Raw genomic sequence first — 20,662 nt, forward strand, 5'->3', positions numbered from 1 at the left:
CTTAATTTGTCAGAAAAGAAAACAGAACACAGGCAACACTTACAAAATAGATACAAACTCAAAAATGGGTAAAAACTCAAAGAAGTTAGAATCAGTGATGTCAAAAAGGGCTCAGGGTTATGAGTCTCAGTCTGGAATATTAAACAACAACAACAACAAAAAAAAAGTTGAATTTTGCCTTGGTATTCACAAGCTAATCCATGCAAAGAGGAAAAATGTTCATAGATCAATCTAGCAATGAAAGGGTTCTTCTGTGCAGGGAAAGCTCTATTAACTAAGCTCTTCTAACAGTCCTTATGTATTATTTGAGCATAGAGACCAGCTACATTTCCTGGTTTGGTTACAAGCATCTGTATTGCTGTCCACAGAGAATAAGTGGCTTGAACTATTGGCATCCACATTATTTTATATACATGTATATATACATATCTATATATTTATATAAAGAGCAGTTCAAATTTAGGATGGTTATAAATTTCATCTGACATTGTAATTATTCTGGAAAGAGTCCCAGACCAGCTTAGCTACAGGATGCCTTCATAAACCAGATGGGATATAAGATGGTGCCTAGGCTAGCCTTCTTGACTAGACTTGGAGGCATGATTTCCTATGTATTAGAGAACAGAGCAGGCTCTCAGTCCTCCCATCTTCCCTTGCTCATCTATGGCCTGGCATGATTCAGGCCAGTATCACTTTGGTGTGGATAGTTAGTAGTTCTGCATTTGAGAGCGAAGATGAGCCTGTGGCTTGGGGTACAAACTGATTTATCAAAAAAGAGATTTTATTCCAAGCTAATCCCTGGCAAGGATAATGGAAGGTGCATACAAAGTGTCCACAGGCTACATTACCCTAAATTGCCTTGATGGTCACTGATGATACACAAAGCACAGAGTACAAACAAACAGTAACTTCCCTGTGAGTATGAGCCCACAGATCTATTAAGAACTGAACTAGATTGCTTTAGACACAAAATAAGCAAGAAATGGTGATCTGTGATGTCATTAATAGTTTCAAGAATTAACTAAGGATTGTGGTGCACTCATCTCTGAAAACTCTGATGTAGATTATTGTAAAATGTGTGATCTAGTTTAATCAGAAAAATGTCTGCCTTTTCAGGACAGACAAGAGAGTCAGAACGGTTCCCACAAGCCTTAAAAATCAGTTTCCAATATTAAGATGTTAAAAACAACAAATTTCCCAACTTTCTAATATTGAAACAATTATGTGACACTGTTTCCTCGTGTTGCAAATAGAATGTCTTCCTTATTATTCTAATTATTTTTTAAGTCAGAAAAGTTTTTGGTAGTGTTTTCTCTAGGAAAGAAGCTGAATGCCAGTTGTACTTTGCATATACTAATATTTGGAGCTAAGCTGAATGACTCATTTGTACTCCAATAGATGTGGATTTGCTTACTATAGAGTGTTTTTTGTTTGTTTGTTTTTTTTAATGTAGAGTCTTTTTTTAATGTTGAGAGATAAGATCTCCATGGGCTTTTCTTAATCTTTGTGCACGTATAGCAGTGAATGAGTAATATTTTTCTTCAGAAGGCAAAAGAGGCCCTTTTATGCGTCTTCAGTATGGCACATTTCCTTAATGAAAGACAAAACATGGCTTCAGTTTTTGCCATGGGGCCCAATGAGTTTCCCTTCGGTAACTACAGATAGATTTCATTTCCAGGTGTATCTATTTTCTTCCTTGCAATATCTGTCAAAACAGGGAAGATAAAGCAATTTCCTTTCCCTCTGTTTTGCTCAACTTCTGGGACAGATAGGTGGAAGAAAAAACAAACAAACAAACAACAACAACAAGGCAGGATCTGGGAGCTGCAGTAAACCAGAAAGGCTAGGAAGTACAACAGTTGGGACAATAGGGCAGCTTTGTTCACCAGGTAGAATTTGATGTCCTTACATAGGCTTATTTAGTCCATTTCAAGAATTGCTATTCCCACAAAAGTAAACAAATAAAGAAAGAACTGTGAACCTGCTACCATAGATGGTAATGGGTTTGTTAGAGTAATTCAATTCTTTGTTAGAGTAATTCTTTGTCAGACCACTTGTGTGTATCTACTCTCAACAAGACCCTTGGAAATGACTTGCGTAATGATTTGTTACACTGTCATTACTCATTAATCTGAGCTTCTGCAAATGATTTTTATTCTTCTGAAGTAAAAATAAAATCCTCATTAAAGAATTTGTTTGTTTTAAAAGCTACACAAAGGATTACAGGGCCTTTGCAAACAGATGTAAGAAAAAATGTGGTTATGCAAAATGTTCCCTCTCATGAGCCCTTACTTTCCATTGACTTCCAGGAGCTTTGAATTGAGCCCTAAGTGCATGGCTTAGCTTATTATGAAGCTTGGAGTCACTAATTAGAATCACATGTACTCAAGGCCACCGAATGTGATTGTAGGGGAGAGTCCCAATTTATACTAGAAGTATGCATTAATATTATGCAAAAGAACCACCAATAACAACAAAACCAACAAAAAACTATTATGAGATCTTGAGATAACTATAGCTGTGATGGTTTCTAGAAATATTTCTTAAAACAGTTACTTGAATTTGCCTTGTTTCTGGTAAACAGCTTGTGGTGGCAAACTAAGCAGGAAGGAAGAATTCTTACTCTAGATTAATCATGTCCACACATGGTGTTAATCAGAGTAAGTCCATGTGTGGACAAGCTATTATGTGTGACTTTACAGTGATTTAGTCAAACTGATGAACTTCTTTATATTCACCTTTAATCAATTAGGAGTGGGTATAAAGTGAAATAAGCCACAATGGAACTCAATCCAGGGATTCCATAGATGAGATGCCCCAGGTTCAGTAAGCTGGTACAAACAAGGTGTCATCTTTGTCATTTGCCTCCTGCAGCTGTCTGAGGTGTAAAAGATCTGTAGTGTGGAGGTTGTGATGAAACACCGTGAAAGTGTCGCTATAACTGATGTTAAACTTAAAAACAGGGTGTTTAAAGAAGAGAGATGCGTGTAAGGAATGGAAGCAAAAAATACACCCAAATATAGTCAGTCCTCCATCCTTCTTCCCCTTTCCCAAATGTCCCCTCCCAATAAAGTGGGGACGGGGGGGAAGAGGGAGGGGAGAGAGAAGGGGGAAGGAAACAGTCAAAAAGCTGACCTGGCAAAATATGATCATGGCACTAAGAGAGTGGATAAGGCTAGTTCTTTGGTGTCTCTTCATGCAGCAGTTAGGAGGTGCTGTAAGAAGGTAGCTGGAGTAACAAAAAGAAACAGCCCTCCACCCAGTCAGTGTCAGAGCTACAAAACCTGCTCCCAAAGGGTATTTTGGATGATAAAGGTTTACTCATGTGGAGACTGGATAAATACCTGGAATAGAAACTCACTGAGGGCTACTGGTTACACAGAAACTGCATTCCACAGAGGAAATGCTCCAAACTCAAAGCAGCCGGAGGTTGGAGGACATCACATGTGCTTGCCTTGGTCTTACCCTTCCTCTGGTGAGCACTTACGATCATCGCTGAAAACAAACTTTTGGCTAGTTGGACTACTGGCCATGTGGCCATTTTTCTGTTCTTGTGTAAGGAAAGAGCAAGTAACCAGGTGCAGGAAAAAATGCATGCTTTCAACTCTAAGTGCCTTAAATCTAACATTGGTATTGAGGGGTTACAACATGAACAGTCCAGTCAGGGTCCCTGTGACACAACAACCAAGTAAATATAAAGTGCTTCCAACTGCTCTTCTGAGTAAAACATAGGGCAAAGTGTAGAGGGGTGATGAACTCCCCAGTTGTTTCCACATGCATTTGCCTGCAAATATTATCGCCCACATTATCTAAAAGATCTTGGCAACAGCATAGCCAACTGGGTGCTTTCAAACCAGCTCTTCCTTTGACCACTATCAGTGTTTGTGTTCCTGTTTAAATAAGATAAGAGGTAAAAAAAAAAAAAAAAAGGGGGGGGGGGTCGACAGAGCAGAGCTGACTGCCTCATTTGGGTAGAAATTCTCATCCTGTTTCTTTACAAGGAGGGGGAGGAAAAAGGGGAAGGTTTTTTTTTTTTTTCCTCCAGTAAATTTCATTGAAATATTCTAGAATACCTCTCATTTTTAAAGCCCTCTTCATAAAGAAAAAAAAAAAAGTTATCGTGGAGTAAAATCGGTGGAAAGACCACGAAATGGGGGTTGGAAATCTCCTCTCCAGAGGTTGAACCCTGCCTTCCCGGCTAGGTGGCTTCTTTTGTTTTGTTTTTGCTTCACTTTGCTTTTTGTTTGTGGCTTTCTTCTACTTGGCACCGAGGGAATTTGCTGCATTTCCCCCTCGCAGAATCAGTCACGCCGTCCCTAGGTTCACGCTGAGGATCTGCAAAGTTTTCCGAGCCGAAGGGAGTCACTTTTACAGCGTGTGTGGGGGTGGCGGAGAGAGAGTAGGGGTATCAGATGCAATAGGGTCCCTGCCTCCCAGCCGCAGTGCTGCTCTCCTCTGCCGAACACTTGCAGGCTGTGCAATTAACAGGGCAGGAGGTGAATTAAATCTTTGTGAAGCCCACCGAGAAGGGGGTTCCTGCGAGCTCTTTCCCAACAGGTCTCGGGCGGCTGGGATAACAACAGAAACACGCAGCAAGAGCGAGAGAAAAGCGGGGAGCCCCGCCGGCCGCCTCAGGATCGCCGAGCCCCCCCCGGCCCCGCTCGGTGCCAGTGCTCCCGCCGGCGGCCGATGGACAACCTCGGCGGGGCCCGGCCGCTGCGGCTGCTCCTGCTCGTGGCGCTGCTGCCGCCCGCGCTCCGCGGCCAAGGTAAGGGCTGTCTGTCCGTGAGGTGACCCCCGGAGCGGCCCCGCGGGGCGAGAGGGCTTCGGGGAAGGGGGCGGCGGGGACCACCGTAACCCCCCCCCCGGGTGTCCCCGGGCAGGCTTTGAAGCCCCGCCGCTGCCACGAGGGCGAGGGAGCAGAAAGGCGGGGCGTGCACCGGCTCCGCTGCCCGAATTGCGGAGGGTGCCTGCTGGGGCGGCCGGGCTGCAGCTCTCGGTGCCCTGCAGTCCCCCGGCCCGGCTCGTTCAGGGACCCTGAAACGCCGGGCTTCCTCTGAGTTGCGGTGCCCCGAAGCCTGGCCTCGGGATAGGGGGCTGGTCCGGTCCGCTGGCTGCGGGACCCCACAAAGAAAAGTGGGACCAAGAGTGTGGAATCGCGCTGCTGCAGGAGGCATAGCAAAGCAAAGCGTACGGGCCTTTTAAATACTGAAGTATTTATGAATGATATCGCGTGGTGGGGGTGCTTGTGAAAGTAGGGCTCTGGATCTAAGCCCGTGTTTCCCTTTCTAGATTATGCACTTTTTTCCCATTCTCTAAAAACTATATAAACGGAGGATATTCATTTAAGTCAGCAGAGTAATCCAACGAAAACATAACTGATAAGATACAGCAAAGAAGCTGCTTTTCATGTGGTGACGGTGAATTTATCCTAGCCCGCAGCTAAGTGACTTTCTGCTAGAGGAGCACCAAAGGGGGCCTTTGCGAGTTGAGGCTTGGGCATGCCATTCCCCAGGCAAGTGTTTACAAACATATGGTTCCTGGCATCAGCCTAACAGCTGCAAACAAGAACTAGTGAAGTAAATTATTTCTTATCGTTGCAGTATTTTAGTTCTTATATTTTTGTATATTGCAGAGCATTTGTCACAGATACCTTGCTTTTGACAAAGAGGTGTTAGCTGCTCCTTTTTGAAAAAGGAGGAACGGAATAAAGAAGCTTAAGAAAGCAATGTTTAGTGCTAAAATCCCAGGGCAGTGCCTACTTTCTTTCAGACAACAGGGTACATCAACAAATTTGTAACTGTGATTCGCTGTAGGGGTATAGTAATTCTCAGCATTATTGTGAAACACTAAATAACATCACTTTGTAATGCAGTGTACCTTTAGCCTTAACTAGTGCACTGCTTTTTAGAAAAACTAAGTAATTAGATAAGTTCTGGTTTTCTAAGGTTGTTATCACAAAGTATAGACAAATTTGGTGATAAAAGGTACGTTAGGTATCTAGTCTCAAATAAAGATCAATACTCTAATTTCCCTGTGAGTTTCTGCATCCTTAGGATTTTGAAAACAGTAACTCGGATAAAATTAGATTTGCATGTTTAAAAGCAGTTAAGAAACTTTTTCTAGGACACTACTTCTTGAAGAGTAGACTGCTGAGGTTAAATATTTTTTGAGAATATAAATATGCTTTCGTAATTACTAGCAATCGTAGTTGCTGTAAGATAACTTTTCTGCATTATTTCACAAGGCCATCTGTGTTTTGCAGGCCAATGAAGAAACTACATGGTGAATTCATGTTATGCAAGTATATGCTCTTTGTGGCAGAGTCTGGATTCCTCTGTACACCTAGTATCAAGGGGCTTGGGGTGAAGATGATCTTCAGAGGGCTTTACAGATACAATTGCCAAGTTGCTATAGCAACATATTTCTGAAATACAACTTCCTCTTAAGCTTCTTTCTGTCAGTTTTCTAACTGATTTTCCTTACTAGTGAATCTCCAGTATCTATTAATCAGTAGTCCTCATTCTGAAAAAAAGAAGAGGCTGGATTAAGGGGAACTGCCCAGTGCATATGAAGATAGTTATGCATGTCATTCTTTGCAAGAGTAAGGGTCCTAAAAACCTGCTAGGTTGTATAACACAACTTGATTTTCCTGTAAACATTGCATTCTTGTTATAAAAAAAAAATTGCCTTGGTATAAACTACTGTCTCTGCTGAAAAAGATGGATTACTCACATCATTATGTCCAGTCAGTGTATGAACAGTTCATCCTCTAGCCGTGCCTTTGGCATGTCTTGGTACTACAGACACAGACAGTTTAACTCACTAAACATCTGGAAACATAGCTATTCAGGGTGAGCTTATAGTTTGTAATAATAATAATAAAAAAATGTTCCACTGAGTGTGTGGAATGAGTTTTATTTTAAGATCATGGCTTTTACATTTGCTTTCATAGAAGTAAATTTATAACAAATATATGGGTGGAGGTAGGACTTAGAAAAGACTAGGTTTGTGCTTTCTTGCGTGTTATCATAGAGAATATCTCCCTAAAAATCACATACCAACAAAAAGTCTAATTCTGAAACATGAGTGCTATCTTTAAATTAGTTTTCACTTGAATTTCCTTTTAATAGTCCACTTTCCGGCATGACATTTTATTGCAATCAGGGGAAGAACAAAATGTTAAACTCTTGTTTTTCATCTGTATAATTGAAAGCAGACATGTTAGTGAAATCCAAGATGAAAATTCACAAACTAGCTTATCAAGTTACTGCAGTATATTTATACTATTCTGTCAGATTTCAGGCAAAATCTGATAGCAGGTCAATGGATTTTCAAAATTTATTTATTTATTGTATCGCTTCAGCCCATTCTGCAAGTTTCATATCAACTCTACATGTTTTTAATAAATAGTTGTCTTAAGACCAACTGAAGTTCAACAATATTTTTATTAACCTTTTTTGAAATGAAGGATGGGTCATAGGTCTTCCAGAACTTTTCAGAAATAGGTACCTGGGACCATAATAGAATATAAATTTGATTTCAGGAGTTACGGTTAGACCGTAAGAAGTAGTTGGCAAAATCAACTGAGTAAGCAGATTATAGGTCTACTAGTTGTAAAGAATACCTGTAAATAGTACAAGGGGATGAGAAAGAGAAGATCAAGAAAGAGAGAGTTGAAATCTGAATTAAAAAATCATGGCATGGGTGAGAATTTTCATGGTGGGATACAATGGTTTAGTATGAAAAAAGTAAATGAATAAAAGTTTATGAATACAGTTAGCAAAAAGTGATAGTAACAGTGAATAAGGAAAATGAATAAAGTTAAGGAAGAAAAAACTTAGCTGATCTTTTTAGCTGGAATAGACAAACATTTCTGTAAACCACTTGGGAAAAGTGAGGCACATGTATGTACACGTAAATTAGATGGAAGGAAGTAGGTCAGGAGCTGAGATTTTAGTAGTTGAGTCATTACATGTAATAAAACTGGGAGAGTGAATAACACTGCCCCAAGATAAAACGTATTAGTGGAGCCAGAAGGCTGAGAAGACTCTGCAGGGTAAGAAATAATAGAAACGTAGAAACATTGTAAAAGTCAATGAAGGAGTCAACAGGAGCCAGAACAACAAAAACAAAACAAAACAAAACAAACAAAAAAAAAAAACAAAAAACACTGGAAGGGGGCATATAAAGCAAAAAGACAGAATACGAAGGAGAGAAAAGGTCGAAACAGATCAGTGAAGAGTCCTAGAAGAACGTAAAGAATTCCTGGGTGTAATATTTTATAAGTAAATATCAATTTAGAAACATTCAGGGTAATGTCAGGTAGCTGGGGAAGGAATAGTCACAGTAGTGTCTACAAAGGTGATGTACTGGTTAGTTTACAGTGACAGGGAGAATGCATATAATAAAGGAAAAATTGTGACAGTGACCTGCCTGTTTATCACACAGGGTGATGATTCTTGTCCTGCTGAAATCATCTCTTGGCAAGATACTAGGGTGCTTCAGTAAGAGTTGTGTTGAAATTCTTCTCCGTTTGAAAGGATACAATAATCTCCAGTGCTAATGCTTTGCTTAATACACTGGCACATCTTCAGCTAATGCAGTTAATGAAGATTTTCACCTTCACTTTTTACATTTTTTTAAACACTTTTTTTTTTTTTCTTCCCAGCACTTTTGCATCCTCTGTCTCTGTTTTGTGCTTAGCATAGCTTACTTTAGACTTCTTAAAGGTTTTAAGAAATTGCCCTCCAGATTTCAAGTGTGTGCTGTTGGATCTTACAAAAGGAACTGAATAAGACTTTCTAAATTCTCAGGAATTTTCATTTGAGTTCATTTTAATTATTCCAATTTGTTTTTAATTTTCCTTCTAGAAGAGTTGATGAATTTTCCACACAAGTACAGGAAGTACATTGGAGTCATACTATTTTCTGAATTATGGTAGCATCTGCAAACAACCCATGCTGCACAAGCACATAAGACATTCTTTGCTAAAGGGTTCACTTTAGTACTGTCAAAATCTATGTTGAGACCTTGAGCTTAGTAGTAGAGAAAGCAATACCTAAAGAAATGCCAAAGTAAGCATGTGGATATAGAAATACTTTGACTGACATATTTGAGTTTTTTTAGGACATTTACTGAACATTTACTTAAGTATTTACTTAAGTATTTACACTGGAATGATACACCATGCAAATGCTACCAGCACTACATCCATTTGAAATATTACTGTCTTCTAGCTTTGAAGGCCTTAGCACTGACTGAGCTCCAGGCTCAGAGTACTGAGTACTTCTAATGTCTGTACTTGGGAAGAAAACCTGGAAGAGGTAGATATCTATTTGCAGCTCAATATATATAGAGAGAGTTTGAATAATGAGGAAAATCTAATGTAAGACAGAGTTTTAGAAATGTCTCCAAAAGATAACTTTTCCTAAATCATTGCTATATAAATATATAAGAGAAATTTATCTTTATTTTGTTCCTACTTTGTAAAGCCTACAGGTTCCTTCCAAGTTTATTAGTTGCTTGAACCTTGTCTCATTGGGCTGTATAGATGTGCCCATCTATATAGTCTTTCCAGAGTATTCTTTAAATATAGCAGCAGTACAATATTAGAATCTTCTATCATTGTCTGTCTTTATCTTTTATTTGCAATAGCAATGAATCACAGAATCACAGAATTTTCTAGGTTGGAAGAGACCTCAAGATCATCGAGTCCAACCTCTGACCTAACACTAACAGTCCCCACTAAACCATATCCCTAAGCTCTACATCTAAACATCTTTTGAAGACTTCCAGGGATGGTGACTCCACCACCTCCCTGGGCAGCCCGTTCCAGTACCTAACAACCCTTTCAGTAAAGAAATTCTTCCTAACATCTAACCTAAAACTCCCCTGGCGTAACTTTAGCCCATTCCCCCTCGTCCTGTCACCAGGCACATGGGAGAACAGGCCAAACCCCACCTCGCTACAGCCTCCTTTAATGTACTTATACAGAGCAATAAGGTCACCCCTGAGCCTCCTCTTCTCTAGGCTGAACAAGCCCAGCTCCTTCAGCCGCTCCTCATAGGACTTGCTCTCCAGGCCCCTCACCAGCTTCGTCGCCCTTCTTTGGACCCGCTCAAGCACCTCGATGTCCTTCTTGTAGCGAGGGGCCCAAAACTGAACACAGTACTCGAGGTGCGGCCTCACCAGAGCCGAGTACAGGGGGACGATCACCTCCCTAGCCCTGCTGGTCACAGTGTTTCTGATACAAGCCAGGATGCCGTTGGCCTTCTTGGCCACCTGAGCACACTGCTGGCTCATATTCAGCCGACTGTCCACCATCACTCCCAGGTCCTTCTCTGCCTGGCAGCTCTCCAACCATTCCTCTCCCAGCCTGTAGTTCTGCTTGGGGTTATTGCGCCCCAGGTGCAGGACCCGGCACTTGGCCTTGTTGAACTTCATACAGTTGACCTCAGCCCATCGGTGCAGCCTATCCAGATCCTCCTGCAGAGCCTTCCTACCCTCGAGCAGATCGACACACGCACCTAGCTTGGTGTCATCTGCAAACTTACTGAGGGTGCACTCGATGCCGTCATCCAGATCATTGATGAAGATGTTAAAGAGGACCGGCCCCAGCACCGAGCCCTGGGGGACACCACTAGTGACTGGCCTCCAACTGGACTTGGCTCCATTCACCACAACTCTTTGGGCCCGGCTATCCAGCCAGTTTCTAACCCAACGAAGCGTGCGCCAGTCCAAGCCAAGAGCAGCCAGTTTCTTGAGGAGAATGCTGTGGGAGACGGTGTCAAAAGCCTTGCTGAAGTCAAGGTAGACCACATCCACAGCCTTTCCCTCGTCCACCCAGCGCGTCACTTTGTCGTAGAAGGAGATCAGGTTCGTCAAGCAGGACCTGCCTTCCATAAACCCATGCTGGCTGGGCCTGATCGCCTGCTTGCCCTTCAAGTGCCGCATGATGACTCCCAAGAGGATCTGCTCCATGAGCTTCCCTGGTACTGAGGTCAAACTGACCGGCCTGTAGTTCCCCGGGTCTGCCCTCCGGCCCTTCTTGTAGATGGGCGTCACATTTGCTAGCCGCCAGTCAGCTGGGACCTCCCCCGATAGCCAGGACTGCTGATAAATGATGGATAGGGGCTTGGCCAGCTCATCTGCCAGTTCTCTCAGTACCCTTGGGTGGATCCCATCCGGCCCCATCGATTTGTGGACATCCAAGTGCCGTAGCAGGTCACCAACCAGTTCTTCGTGGATGGTGAGGGCCACATCCTGCCCCCCGTCCCCTTCCACCAGTTCTGGGTACTGGGTATCCAGAAAGCAACCGGTTTTGCCGCTAAAGACTGAGGCAAAGAAGGCGTTGAGCACCTCCGCCTTTTCCTCATCTCTTGTAACTAAGTTTCCCCCTGCATCCAGTAAAGGATGGAGATTCTCCCTAGTCCTCCTTTTTGTGTTGATGTATTTATAAAAGCGTTTTTTATTATCTTTAACGGCAGTAGCCAGATTGAGCTCCAGATGAGCTTTGGCCTTCCTAATCTTGTCCCTGCACAGCCTCGCTACATCCTTATAGTCCTCCTTAGTGGCCTGCCCAATTTTCCAAAGATTATAAACCCTCTTTTTTCTCAATAAACCCTCTTTTTTCTCAAATGCTTACACAGTAGATATATCTCACTTAAGCAGTATATAAAAAACATTGTTATTGCTGATTTTCTGGTTAGATGAAAACAGAGAGATCCCAGTATGAAACTGATTTTCCTGCAACCATTTAACATGACAAATTACAGGAGTGTTTGAGCATAAATGTGTTTTATACTCTGAGACACACTGCTCAGTTACACTTTCATATCCTTCCTGTTTCAGTTGCTTTAACTTAAATGGATGTGTATGCTTGCACTTGAACCAAAGTTATTTGAGGTCTATCTAAAGACTGTCATTTACTACAGTACATATCATGATCATGGCTTTAAACAAATGAACAGGACTACTAACAAATGAATTATAACACGTTATATAAAACTTCTCAGTGATATATTTTCTGAAGATTTGAAAGAAGAGATCAAGAGAAGATAAAAATTTGTTCCTAAATGAGAAAGAAAAAATACACCATAGGATTATCAACACAGTGTGAAGTAATTTCATTATTTGCACAATGAAAAAATTCAAGTTAATTTGTTCACAGAGAAGACATCTGGGTGAAGTTTCAGGCTTCAGCTACCCAGAAGGTGGTTGAGGTGTGTAACAGCCTGTCTATTTGAGGTAGTAATGGAAACAGTGGGTTTAAATGGTCTTTTGGAGTGGACAGTAAGGTAATATAGTAGTAAAAATTATCTGCCAGTAAGGACATTTGAAATACAAGCCCATTGCATAGAGAGGTTGTGGAAGCAGTCTCACTTGCTATTGTTATGAACAACTAAATAGAAATCTGCCTAGAACTGATCACATTTTATCAGTTCTGCCTGAGAATAGTAGGTAGGACAAGAAAATCTTGAGGGCTTCTTCATCCCTATTTTCTATGTGTTTTTTTTTTTTTTTTTTTTTTTTTTTTGTTTCTTTGTTTGTTTTTATGTGCATATAGGATACCTTATGGTTTTCCTGCAATAGGTGGAGCCCTTTGTAATTTTTGAGTAGCCAATTGTCTCCCTTTTTTGAATGACTTTTTATTAGACCTTAGGCAAGATAAGAAACCCACACTTAAAGCACTTACTTTCCCTGCCAGAGGAAATAAGGCATGTTGCATTATAGCATTGCCTCCCTTAAGCTTGTCCTTATCACCAAACACATCAGCTACCTCATCACCAGCTGCCACCATCAACAATTTTAAGAGCTACTTTTATAAACTGCAAACAGACTCCTCATAAATTGAGGTTTGGCCATATCTGAAAAATCCCCTTAATTGTGTGACAGCCATTGCTGGTACTACTAGAGCCACATTCCCAATAAATGAGTGTTTTCCAGAGCTAAGGAAATTTCCAGTAAAATGTTGGCTGTTTTAAAACCAACCACAAAACAGACTCACATACCAGGCATTTCCTTTAGGGTGCTGCTACTTTAGTTAGTATGCTCACTGGGTTTTCTTAGCAATGTCAGCTATCCTGAAATAATCACACTCAGCTGAGAATTCATCAGAAGGTAGAGGCTGAAATACTTAAAGGGTCTTTGTGGAGAGCATCATGTTTCTTAGCAGTGTATAAACTGTGGGTGATTATCTGCCAGTCCATAATTATTAAATATCCCCTCCCCACCTGGAAGAGATACGCTGTTGTCATCAGAACTCCCAGAATAGCCTGGAGTACTGGAGAGAGCCAGTGGGTGATGGAGAGTCTTGTAGACTGCATCAGATGCACTGGCTCCTGGCTTGTGCTTTTGTGGGAAGGACATCTTGGCTATCACACGTACATTATGAAGTTTAAGCTGGTAGATTCATAAGGGAACCTGTAAGAACAACGTAATGGGAGGACTGAAGATATCTTTCTATCCAAACGTTAATAATGCAGCAGTTTGGCTCTTTCTTTTCCTCTTACTTGATCTGTATACTGGCAAACGTGATGTGTGGTCAAGCTAAACAAGAACTGTGCTGTAGGGTACTTCCCATCAATACCAACTTGCTCTGTTTCGCTGGGTGTTTCATTTCCAGAACAAATTTTATTCCCTGTTTCTCCTTTAAACCCCCAACTCACTGCTTTCTATACCCGTTCATACTTTTGCCAGAAGGGCTTGATATGTCTCTCACAGAGCTGTAGAGAAGATTCTTTGGGAGGAAGAAAAGCATTCATTAACATTATTTCTTTCTCCATGTATGAAAAAGAGGAAGGGCATCTTAATTCCATCTTTAGTCTGAAGAGATCCAGCAAATACACCATGCCGTGCTGAGGATGGTATGCTTTCCTGCATCAATCCATTGCTCTTAATTCAAAGCATTCATTTCAGGGACTTGTGAGGCCAGATTTTCTGTTGTGTGGATGTCTGCTTCATAGTTTCAGGTCTCCTCTACCCTTTATTCTGTGTCTAATCCCTAAATTTACACTCAAGTTCAGGATGCAACAAGGCAGTAGTTGTCATGTTACTCTGTTACCAGTTAGACCTTTCAAGTCAGCTAGCTCCCCTTGTGTAAACACGTCTCTGTCTTATTTGATACAGTATATGGCTGTCCAGAGTATGTTTGCATTGCCAGAAGGAGCAATTCTACAGTTTGTTATAAGGACAGCCAAAAAATCAAGACTACAAATCCCAGATGCCAGCACTTGACTACTACCTCTGCTCCAAAGCAGCTGGCTTGTTGACCTAGTATTAGCCAGGTTTCATAGTTTCAGGAATAATTGGTATTGGCAGTGGCAGACCAGGTCAAGCACAGCCTGTCTGCCCTGAACCCAAAGCACAGTAAAGCCTTGGACAAGGGGATATACTGTTTCTCTGTGTATATCCAAAGGGTACAGACATAAAGGGAGGTTGGAAGACAAGGAATGTAGCCCTGAATAATACAGATTGTCATCTTGTTATTCTGAGGATCAAATTCTGTACGTAGACTTGCATTTTTTTTTTTTTCAGCTGGCAGTTAGATGGATGAGCACCAGTGGTAAGAGAATTTTTTCTTAACAAGAAAAGAAAGGTTTCCTCAGAAAGGTACACTGTAAAAGTTAAAAATATTTTTCTTATTGGTAACCTAAACCAATGCATGTCTACTGTAAGCTTGTGTTCCAGAAATTCTGGATGACATACTGTTACTGAAACATGTTGGACTAGTGCTGAGCTTTCACAGAGTCCATCTGCTGTCTGTATCATATCTGCATATGCTGAGAAGTGATAATCATGTTCTGTTTTCTTGCATTCCATAGTGCTGAGTCTCTTACAGAATAAATTGAGTAAAGGGCAAGATCTGCACCACATTTTACAAAGTTAATTGATGTGTTTAAAAGATTGAAAATGCCTTAGTAAGGAGTTGGGACCTTGACTTGGATTTACTTCCCAATGTATTCCCAACTACAGTTGGTTCTGTGGCTGGGAAGGTAATGAATATGACGGTTACATCACTTGTTCTGAAGAACTGGAAAGCTTTACTACCACTAGCTTGATAAGCCTATTGTTACTGAGGTGTAGCTTTGGTTTGATATTATAATTAGTGGTAACAGTTTTATAACTGTTCCACAGATCAGCACTGAGTAATGAACAGCTATCTAATACTGGGTTGTACATGGGCTTTTCCATCAGCAGTGCAGCTGTACAGAATAGCTGCTATTACAGTGTTACTTTAAAAATCTGACCCTTTTTGATTGAGCTGGAGAGCTAGTATCATGAAAATCATCCATTCCCTTTTACTCTTGCTGACTTTTTGCACAATTCCCAGAAGTAATTAAGGGTTTCTCATTCCAGGAATCATGCTTTTGGATAACGTTCTTAAGCTTATCTTTCCTTTGCAAAAAATATTCACTGTAGCAGCTGAATAAGCAATTATTACATCATATAAGTCTAAAGTTATACAGATTTTGACCACATTTCTTGCTTTGAACTCCTCCACAGTATGGCAGTCCTGTTAAGATTAGAAAATAACCTTTTTTAAAAGTACCATATGCCCATTCTTTTTGTCTGTGTCAGCATAGTTCATAGCTAGCACATGAATGCATCGTGTGTGCAAAACATCTTAAGTTGTGGCCCTTAATCGCTTCTTGTCTAATAAGTCTTAATGATGACATCTTTCCTAAAAATAGAGACCTGAGTTCCAGCTGTGTTTCTACTGTACTCTTCCCTGAAGAGGATTCCTGGAACTTCTGTCAGAATACTGCACATGCCTCTCTAACATCATGACAGGGATCCTAACTGTTGCCATACTAGCATGTATAATTTTCACAACTCAAGTTCTCTTGGAGGCCCTGCTGCACATATGCTTTTTTAAAGGGATAAGGCCATGATGATGCTGCATTTGATTTTATCCAAAGTAGGCTTGAATTTTGTCCTGAATCAGTAAATTAGCCTGCAAATTCCCTATATCTGTGGAAGGCAAATGTGTTAACAGATCGTGGGTTTATCTTCATATCTTTCTGTCTAATGATATCAAAAAGCTGAACAATTGCTTCACAAGCGTACAAAATGGACCACACTGTGTATTCCTGCATGTTACAGCTTTTCTGTAGGGTTCTTTGCTCCAAATAGAAGTGCATATTTCATCTGAACACAGACAATATCATGAGCCTTTCCCAGAAATGTTTTGTCTCTCAGATGCCTGAGATTTCTTTGGCTGACTTGCATGAAACATTAAGCACTTGGCAAAACAGTTTGAAGGGGCACCAGGTTCAGAAAAGCAATACTGTAATTTGTACTTGAACATCTCTGGCATTCCAACACTGAGAGGTACCACAAGCCAGTCAACTGCCAGTAAAAGCTGCATGGTTACATTCAGACAAAAAAGAACCATCATTTTTTATGCAGTAAGTGAGATTCTCTGAGATGTTGTTGGGATAGCTCCTGTTGTCTGCTTTCCACTACCTCCTTTCCAGATGCTTTGTTTAATGAGCTTGTGGTTATGAGAACTGAGGACAAGCCCCATGCTGTTGGTTCCCCTGAAAAGGGTGCAAGAAGGCACGAATAGCCTCACTATGAACTGCTTGCGCAGATTTCCACCTGGGAGCCACATGAATATGCACATGTATGGTTCAATCCACAATACTCGAAAAATACAGTTTCAAGACAATAAGTCTGTCCTCTTTCTAAATAATCATTAACAACTCTTAATGACAAAAGGTTAGAATAAATTCCAATGCAGTCATGAGTTGAACCTGGAAGTGTGAGGCAAGTACTTTCAGAGACTTCGAAAGGATAGAGCTTGGTCCACAAATTACTATTTTTAAAAGACAAACTGCAAAGCTTGAGAAAATGTTTTTCACTCTTTTATTGTTATGTTTTAGAAGAATGGCTTTGAGGGTGGAGTCCTTTTTTTACTGTTTGTTTTTCGCTTCCCTCTATTCTCAAGAGAGTTTTGGCAGGATCTTTGGAGGATATGAATTGTGATGTCACAAAAAAAATGAGCCTGGACTGCAGTTCTTCCTCAACAATGTATCTGAAATCCTTCTTTGTCTGGATACACTCCTGCAGCCGAGGTTGCTTAGCTTGGCCTGCTTTGAATTCTTGAGTTATTTGGTTGGAGTAGAGGTGTGTTGCCAGAGCTGGGAGGGAATCAGTGTCCGGAGCCAGGGATTGTACTTCTGGGGAGGAACTTGGCCAAAGACCCGTTTGTATAAAGCCCTGCAGAAACCTGCAGCCAGCTCTGCACTTTAGTTAATTGTGCACCATTTTTCAACACGGGTAGGATTAATTGCAGACAACAGCACTAAAAAACAGTTATTTGTAACACATTGTATGAGATCTGATGCATGAAATGTTTGTTGGCAGTACACTGGCAGACAGAGAGCACCAGACAGGGTCCCTATTCCCAAAGAACAGATCAGACAAAAATGCATGTCTTTCACCACAGGCAGATATTTACAAGACAGATTTTCTCTGTATCATTATAAGCTACAATTAGCTTTTAGACACTGGCATAAATTCTGAACACACTGAGGAATTCAAAAGAAACACTGCCTTGACTTAAGGATGACAGAATTTTGACCAATATTTTGTGTATGTAAGTAAGACTAGAAGGATGACCTGGGTCGTTGAGTACAGAGCTCTGTAATAAACAAACATTTAATGTAACTCAATTTGGAAATATAATGATTTTCATATTAAAAAATGTTTGGTTTACTTGATCCCATAATTCTGATTATTGTTTACTGCTATAATATTTGTTGATGGGAACCACATCCTTTCACAAGCTCTACTTATCTAGGCTTAGAATGGTCTACTTCTTCTAGCCTTTCCTCATATAACAGGGCTTTTTTTTCTACTGACCATCTTCCTAGCTTTTCTTAACACATTTTCCATTTTGATTTAATCTTTCCTAAAAAGGGATAGCCAGAAATGTGCTCAGTATTCAAGAGCTTTGCACAGTAGAGCTGGTAAATGCCTTAAGGGTACCAACATTTAGATGATTGACGCATCCAAAATATTATTAAACTTTTTTCCCCTTTTGCTTTGAATTGTTGGATTATCATCACTAGACAGGAATAAATGTTGTTCTCTGAAAGCAACTGTGATACTGGGGAGGCTTATCTTCTCTAACTGCTTTTGGCTGCTCTTTATTGCTCCATGTATGAATATCTACCAGCACTCCTATAGGAGAAGCTACTCCTATAAGTTCCTTCTGGTCTGTGTCAGAATAAATGTGATCATAAACAGGTTAAATAATATTTCCACTTATCTTGATGATTGCAGTAGGTTAGGATGGACAGATGGAGGGAGGCTGTAACACCCAGACAGCAGGAGAACCTAGGAAACAATAGCTTAGTAACTGGATAGGGAGATCCAGAGGAGATGGATGCTTGCCCTTAACAGACTGCAGAAAGTCATTGGTGAAGGTGGATAGTCTTGAATATAATGCTGCTGTTTATTGAACTTTGTACCTTTTAAATATGTGTGGAGCAAAGCTAAGAATGAGGGAATCATGAGGCATTTAATAATCCAGTGGAGAGAAATGTGTGGGAATTACCTGATGTACATTCCCTGTTAATGCCACCAGCTAGCTGTGTAATTTGAGCAAATGATTTCATCCTTCTTTATTTCAGCCTCTCTCTCAAAAATAATTAAATGAGATTTGCCTTCCTCTGTGCAGCACCAAGACATCCAGATGGAAAGGTCTTACTTATTTTTTCATTAAGGAATCAGTTACAGAATCAGTCATGTAGGTTGGAAAGGACCTCTTGAGATCATCCAGTGTTTGAACGCTCTCACAGTAAAGAAGTGCTTTCTTGTGTTAAGGTGAAACTTCATTTGTCCCTCTTCTTCATGTCAGGTATTTATATACATTGATCAGAACACCACCATTACCTTCGAGTTTTCTTCAGGCTAACAGTCCCAGCCTTCTCAGCCTCCCCAAATACAAGATACTCCAGTATATCAGTCATCCTCGTGGCCCTGCACTGAACTTGCTCCAGTAAGTTAATCTCTGTCTTGAACTGGGGAGCCCAGGACTGGCCACAGCACTCCAGGCAAGGCCTCACCAGTGCTAGATAAAGGAGAAGGATCATCTCCCTGGACCTGCTGGTGGTGCTCTGCCTAATGCAGCCCAAGATGTTGTTGACTGCCTTTGCCACAGATGCACTGGTTCACTGGCATATGTTCAGCTTGGTGTCCACCAGGATACTCAGGTCCTTCTTTACAGAGCTGCTTTCTGGCTTGTTAGCCCTCAGTGTGTACTGCTGCCAGAAGGCTATTTTTCTCCAAATGCAGTACTTGCATTTCCATTTGTTGAATTTCATGAAGTTCCTTACTGTCCAGCTCTCCAGCCTGTTGAGGTCCCACGGGATGACAGCACAACTGTCTGGTGCATCAGCCACTGCTCCCAGTATAGTATCATTTTTGGACTGACTGAAGGCACCCTTTCACAGTGTCCAGATCATTGATGAAAATGTTAAACAGTACTGGAACTAGCATTGAGCGCCGAGGTATACCACTAGTGATTTGTCCACAAATGGACTTTGTGCTAGTCACCACAGTGCTTAGGGACTGGCTGTTCAGCCAGTTTTCAATCCACCTCACTGTCCGCTTACCTAACCTGTACACCGTTGCTTTAAGAGGTTGTTACAGGAGACAGTATCAAAAGACATATGGTGAAGTCAAGGTAAACCACATCCTTGCTCTCCCCTCATCCACCAGTCTAGTCGCCTCATTATGGAAGGCTCAGAGGTTGTCTAAGCATGATTTCCACTTCATAAATCCCACTTGATTTCTTCTGATCATTTTCTTGTCCTCGTGTTCAGAACCAGTTTCCAGGAAGATTTTCTCCATCATCTTTCCAGACAGTGAGAGGACACTGACAGACACCTGTAGTTCCCCAGATATTCTCTCCCACCCTTTTTGAAGCGAGGGTGGACACTTGTTCTCCTGTTCTTCAGAAACAATGTTCTTCAGTCACTATGTTCCTGTTCTTCAGTCACTATGACCTCTCGAAGATAATTGACAGTAGCCTTGCAATGACATCAGCCCTCAGCACTCCTGGGTGCAACCCATGAGGTCAATCAGACAAAAGCAGATGAAACAAAGATTGCATATTTGTTATACAAGGAGCTGTCCAGTATCTGGACTGCAAGATAATTAATAGGAAAATGTGACTTATGTTGTATTCCAAGTTCTGATACACCTGCTGTGCAGTGAACTTTTGCACTTGGAATATGAAGCAAACCTGTAGTGATTGTCAGCTCATTAACATTTTTTTTTTAACATTTATTTTTATTTAGTTTTCTTCAATTAGAGATTTCTACAAAAATCATACTCTGTACAAATAGTTATCTTAAGTATGCTTTTCCTCTGAGTCTCAGGGCTGGTAGCAATTGGTATCTATACCATTTTTATTTCATATGTTAAGTGATCAAAATATGATGCAGCTTTCTGTCTAAATACTTTTGCATTTACAGATGTTTCATTTTTGATTGAAACATATTAATTAGATAATCTCAGGAAAAAATAGTTCTGTAAATTTACTTATAACAAGATTTGTCTGTCTTTCATATCAGTCAGTTATTTTATTTATCTTCTTCAGGATTTTGGAGGTTCCTTATTGCTACTGCCACCTTTGATAATAAAG

General features: G+C 40.9%; 1 protein-coding gene across 10 annotated transcripts in view; it reads left to right on the plus strand.

Annotated features, from left to right (window-relative positions):
* Window positions 1-3,039: 3,039 nt before the first annotated feature.
* The window catches only part of FBLN1 (fibulin 1), an 89,752-nt gene continuing 72,129 nt past the window's right edge, over window positions 3,040-20,662 (plus strand). For 5 of the 10 annotated variants that reach the window (XM_068657807.1, XM_068657824.1, XM_068657816.1 and 2 more), the window contains exons 1-2: window positions 3,040-3,225; window positions 4,558-4,768. In XM_068657807.1, coding sequence (XP_068513908.1) covers window positions 3,055-3,225; window positions 4,558-4,768 — 382 coding nt within the window. In that variant the 5' untranslated portion in view covers window positions 3,040-3,054. The other 5 variants (XM_068657838.1, XM_068657853.1, XM_068657845.1 and 2 more) reach the window with 5 other exon arrangements.

The sequence above is a fragment of the Anas acuta genome, chromosome 1, assembly GCF_963932015.1.
Source record: "Anas acuta chromosome 1, bAnaAcu1.1, whole genome shotgun sequence".
NCBI lineage: Eukaryota > Metazoa > Chordata > Aves > Anseriformes > Anatidae > Anas > Anas acuta.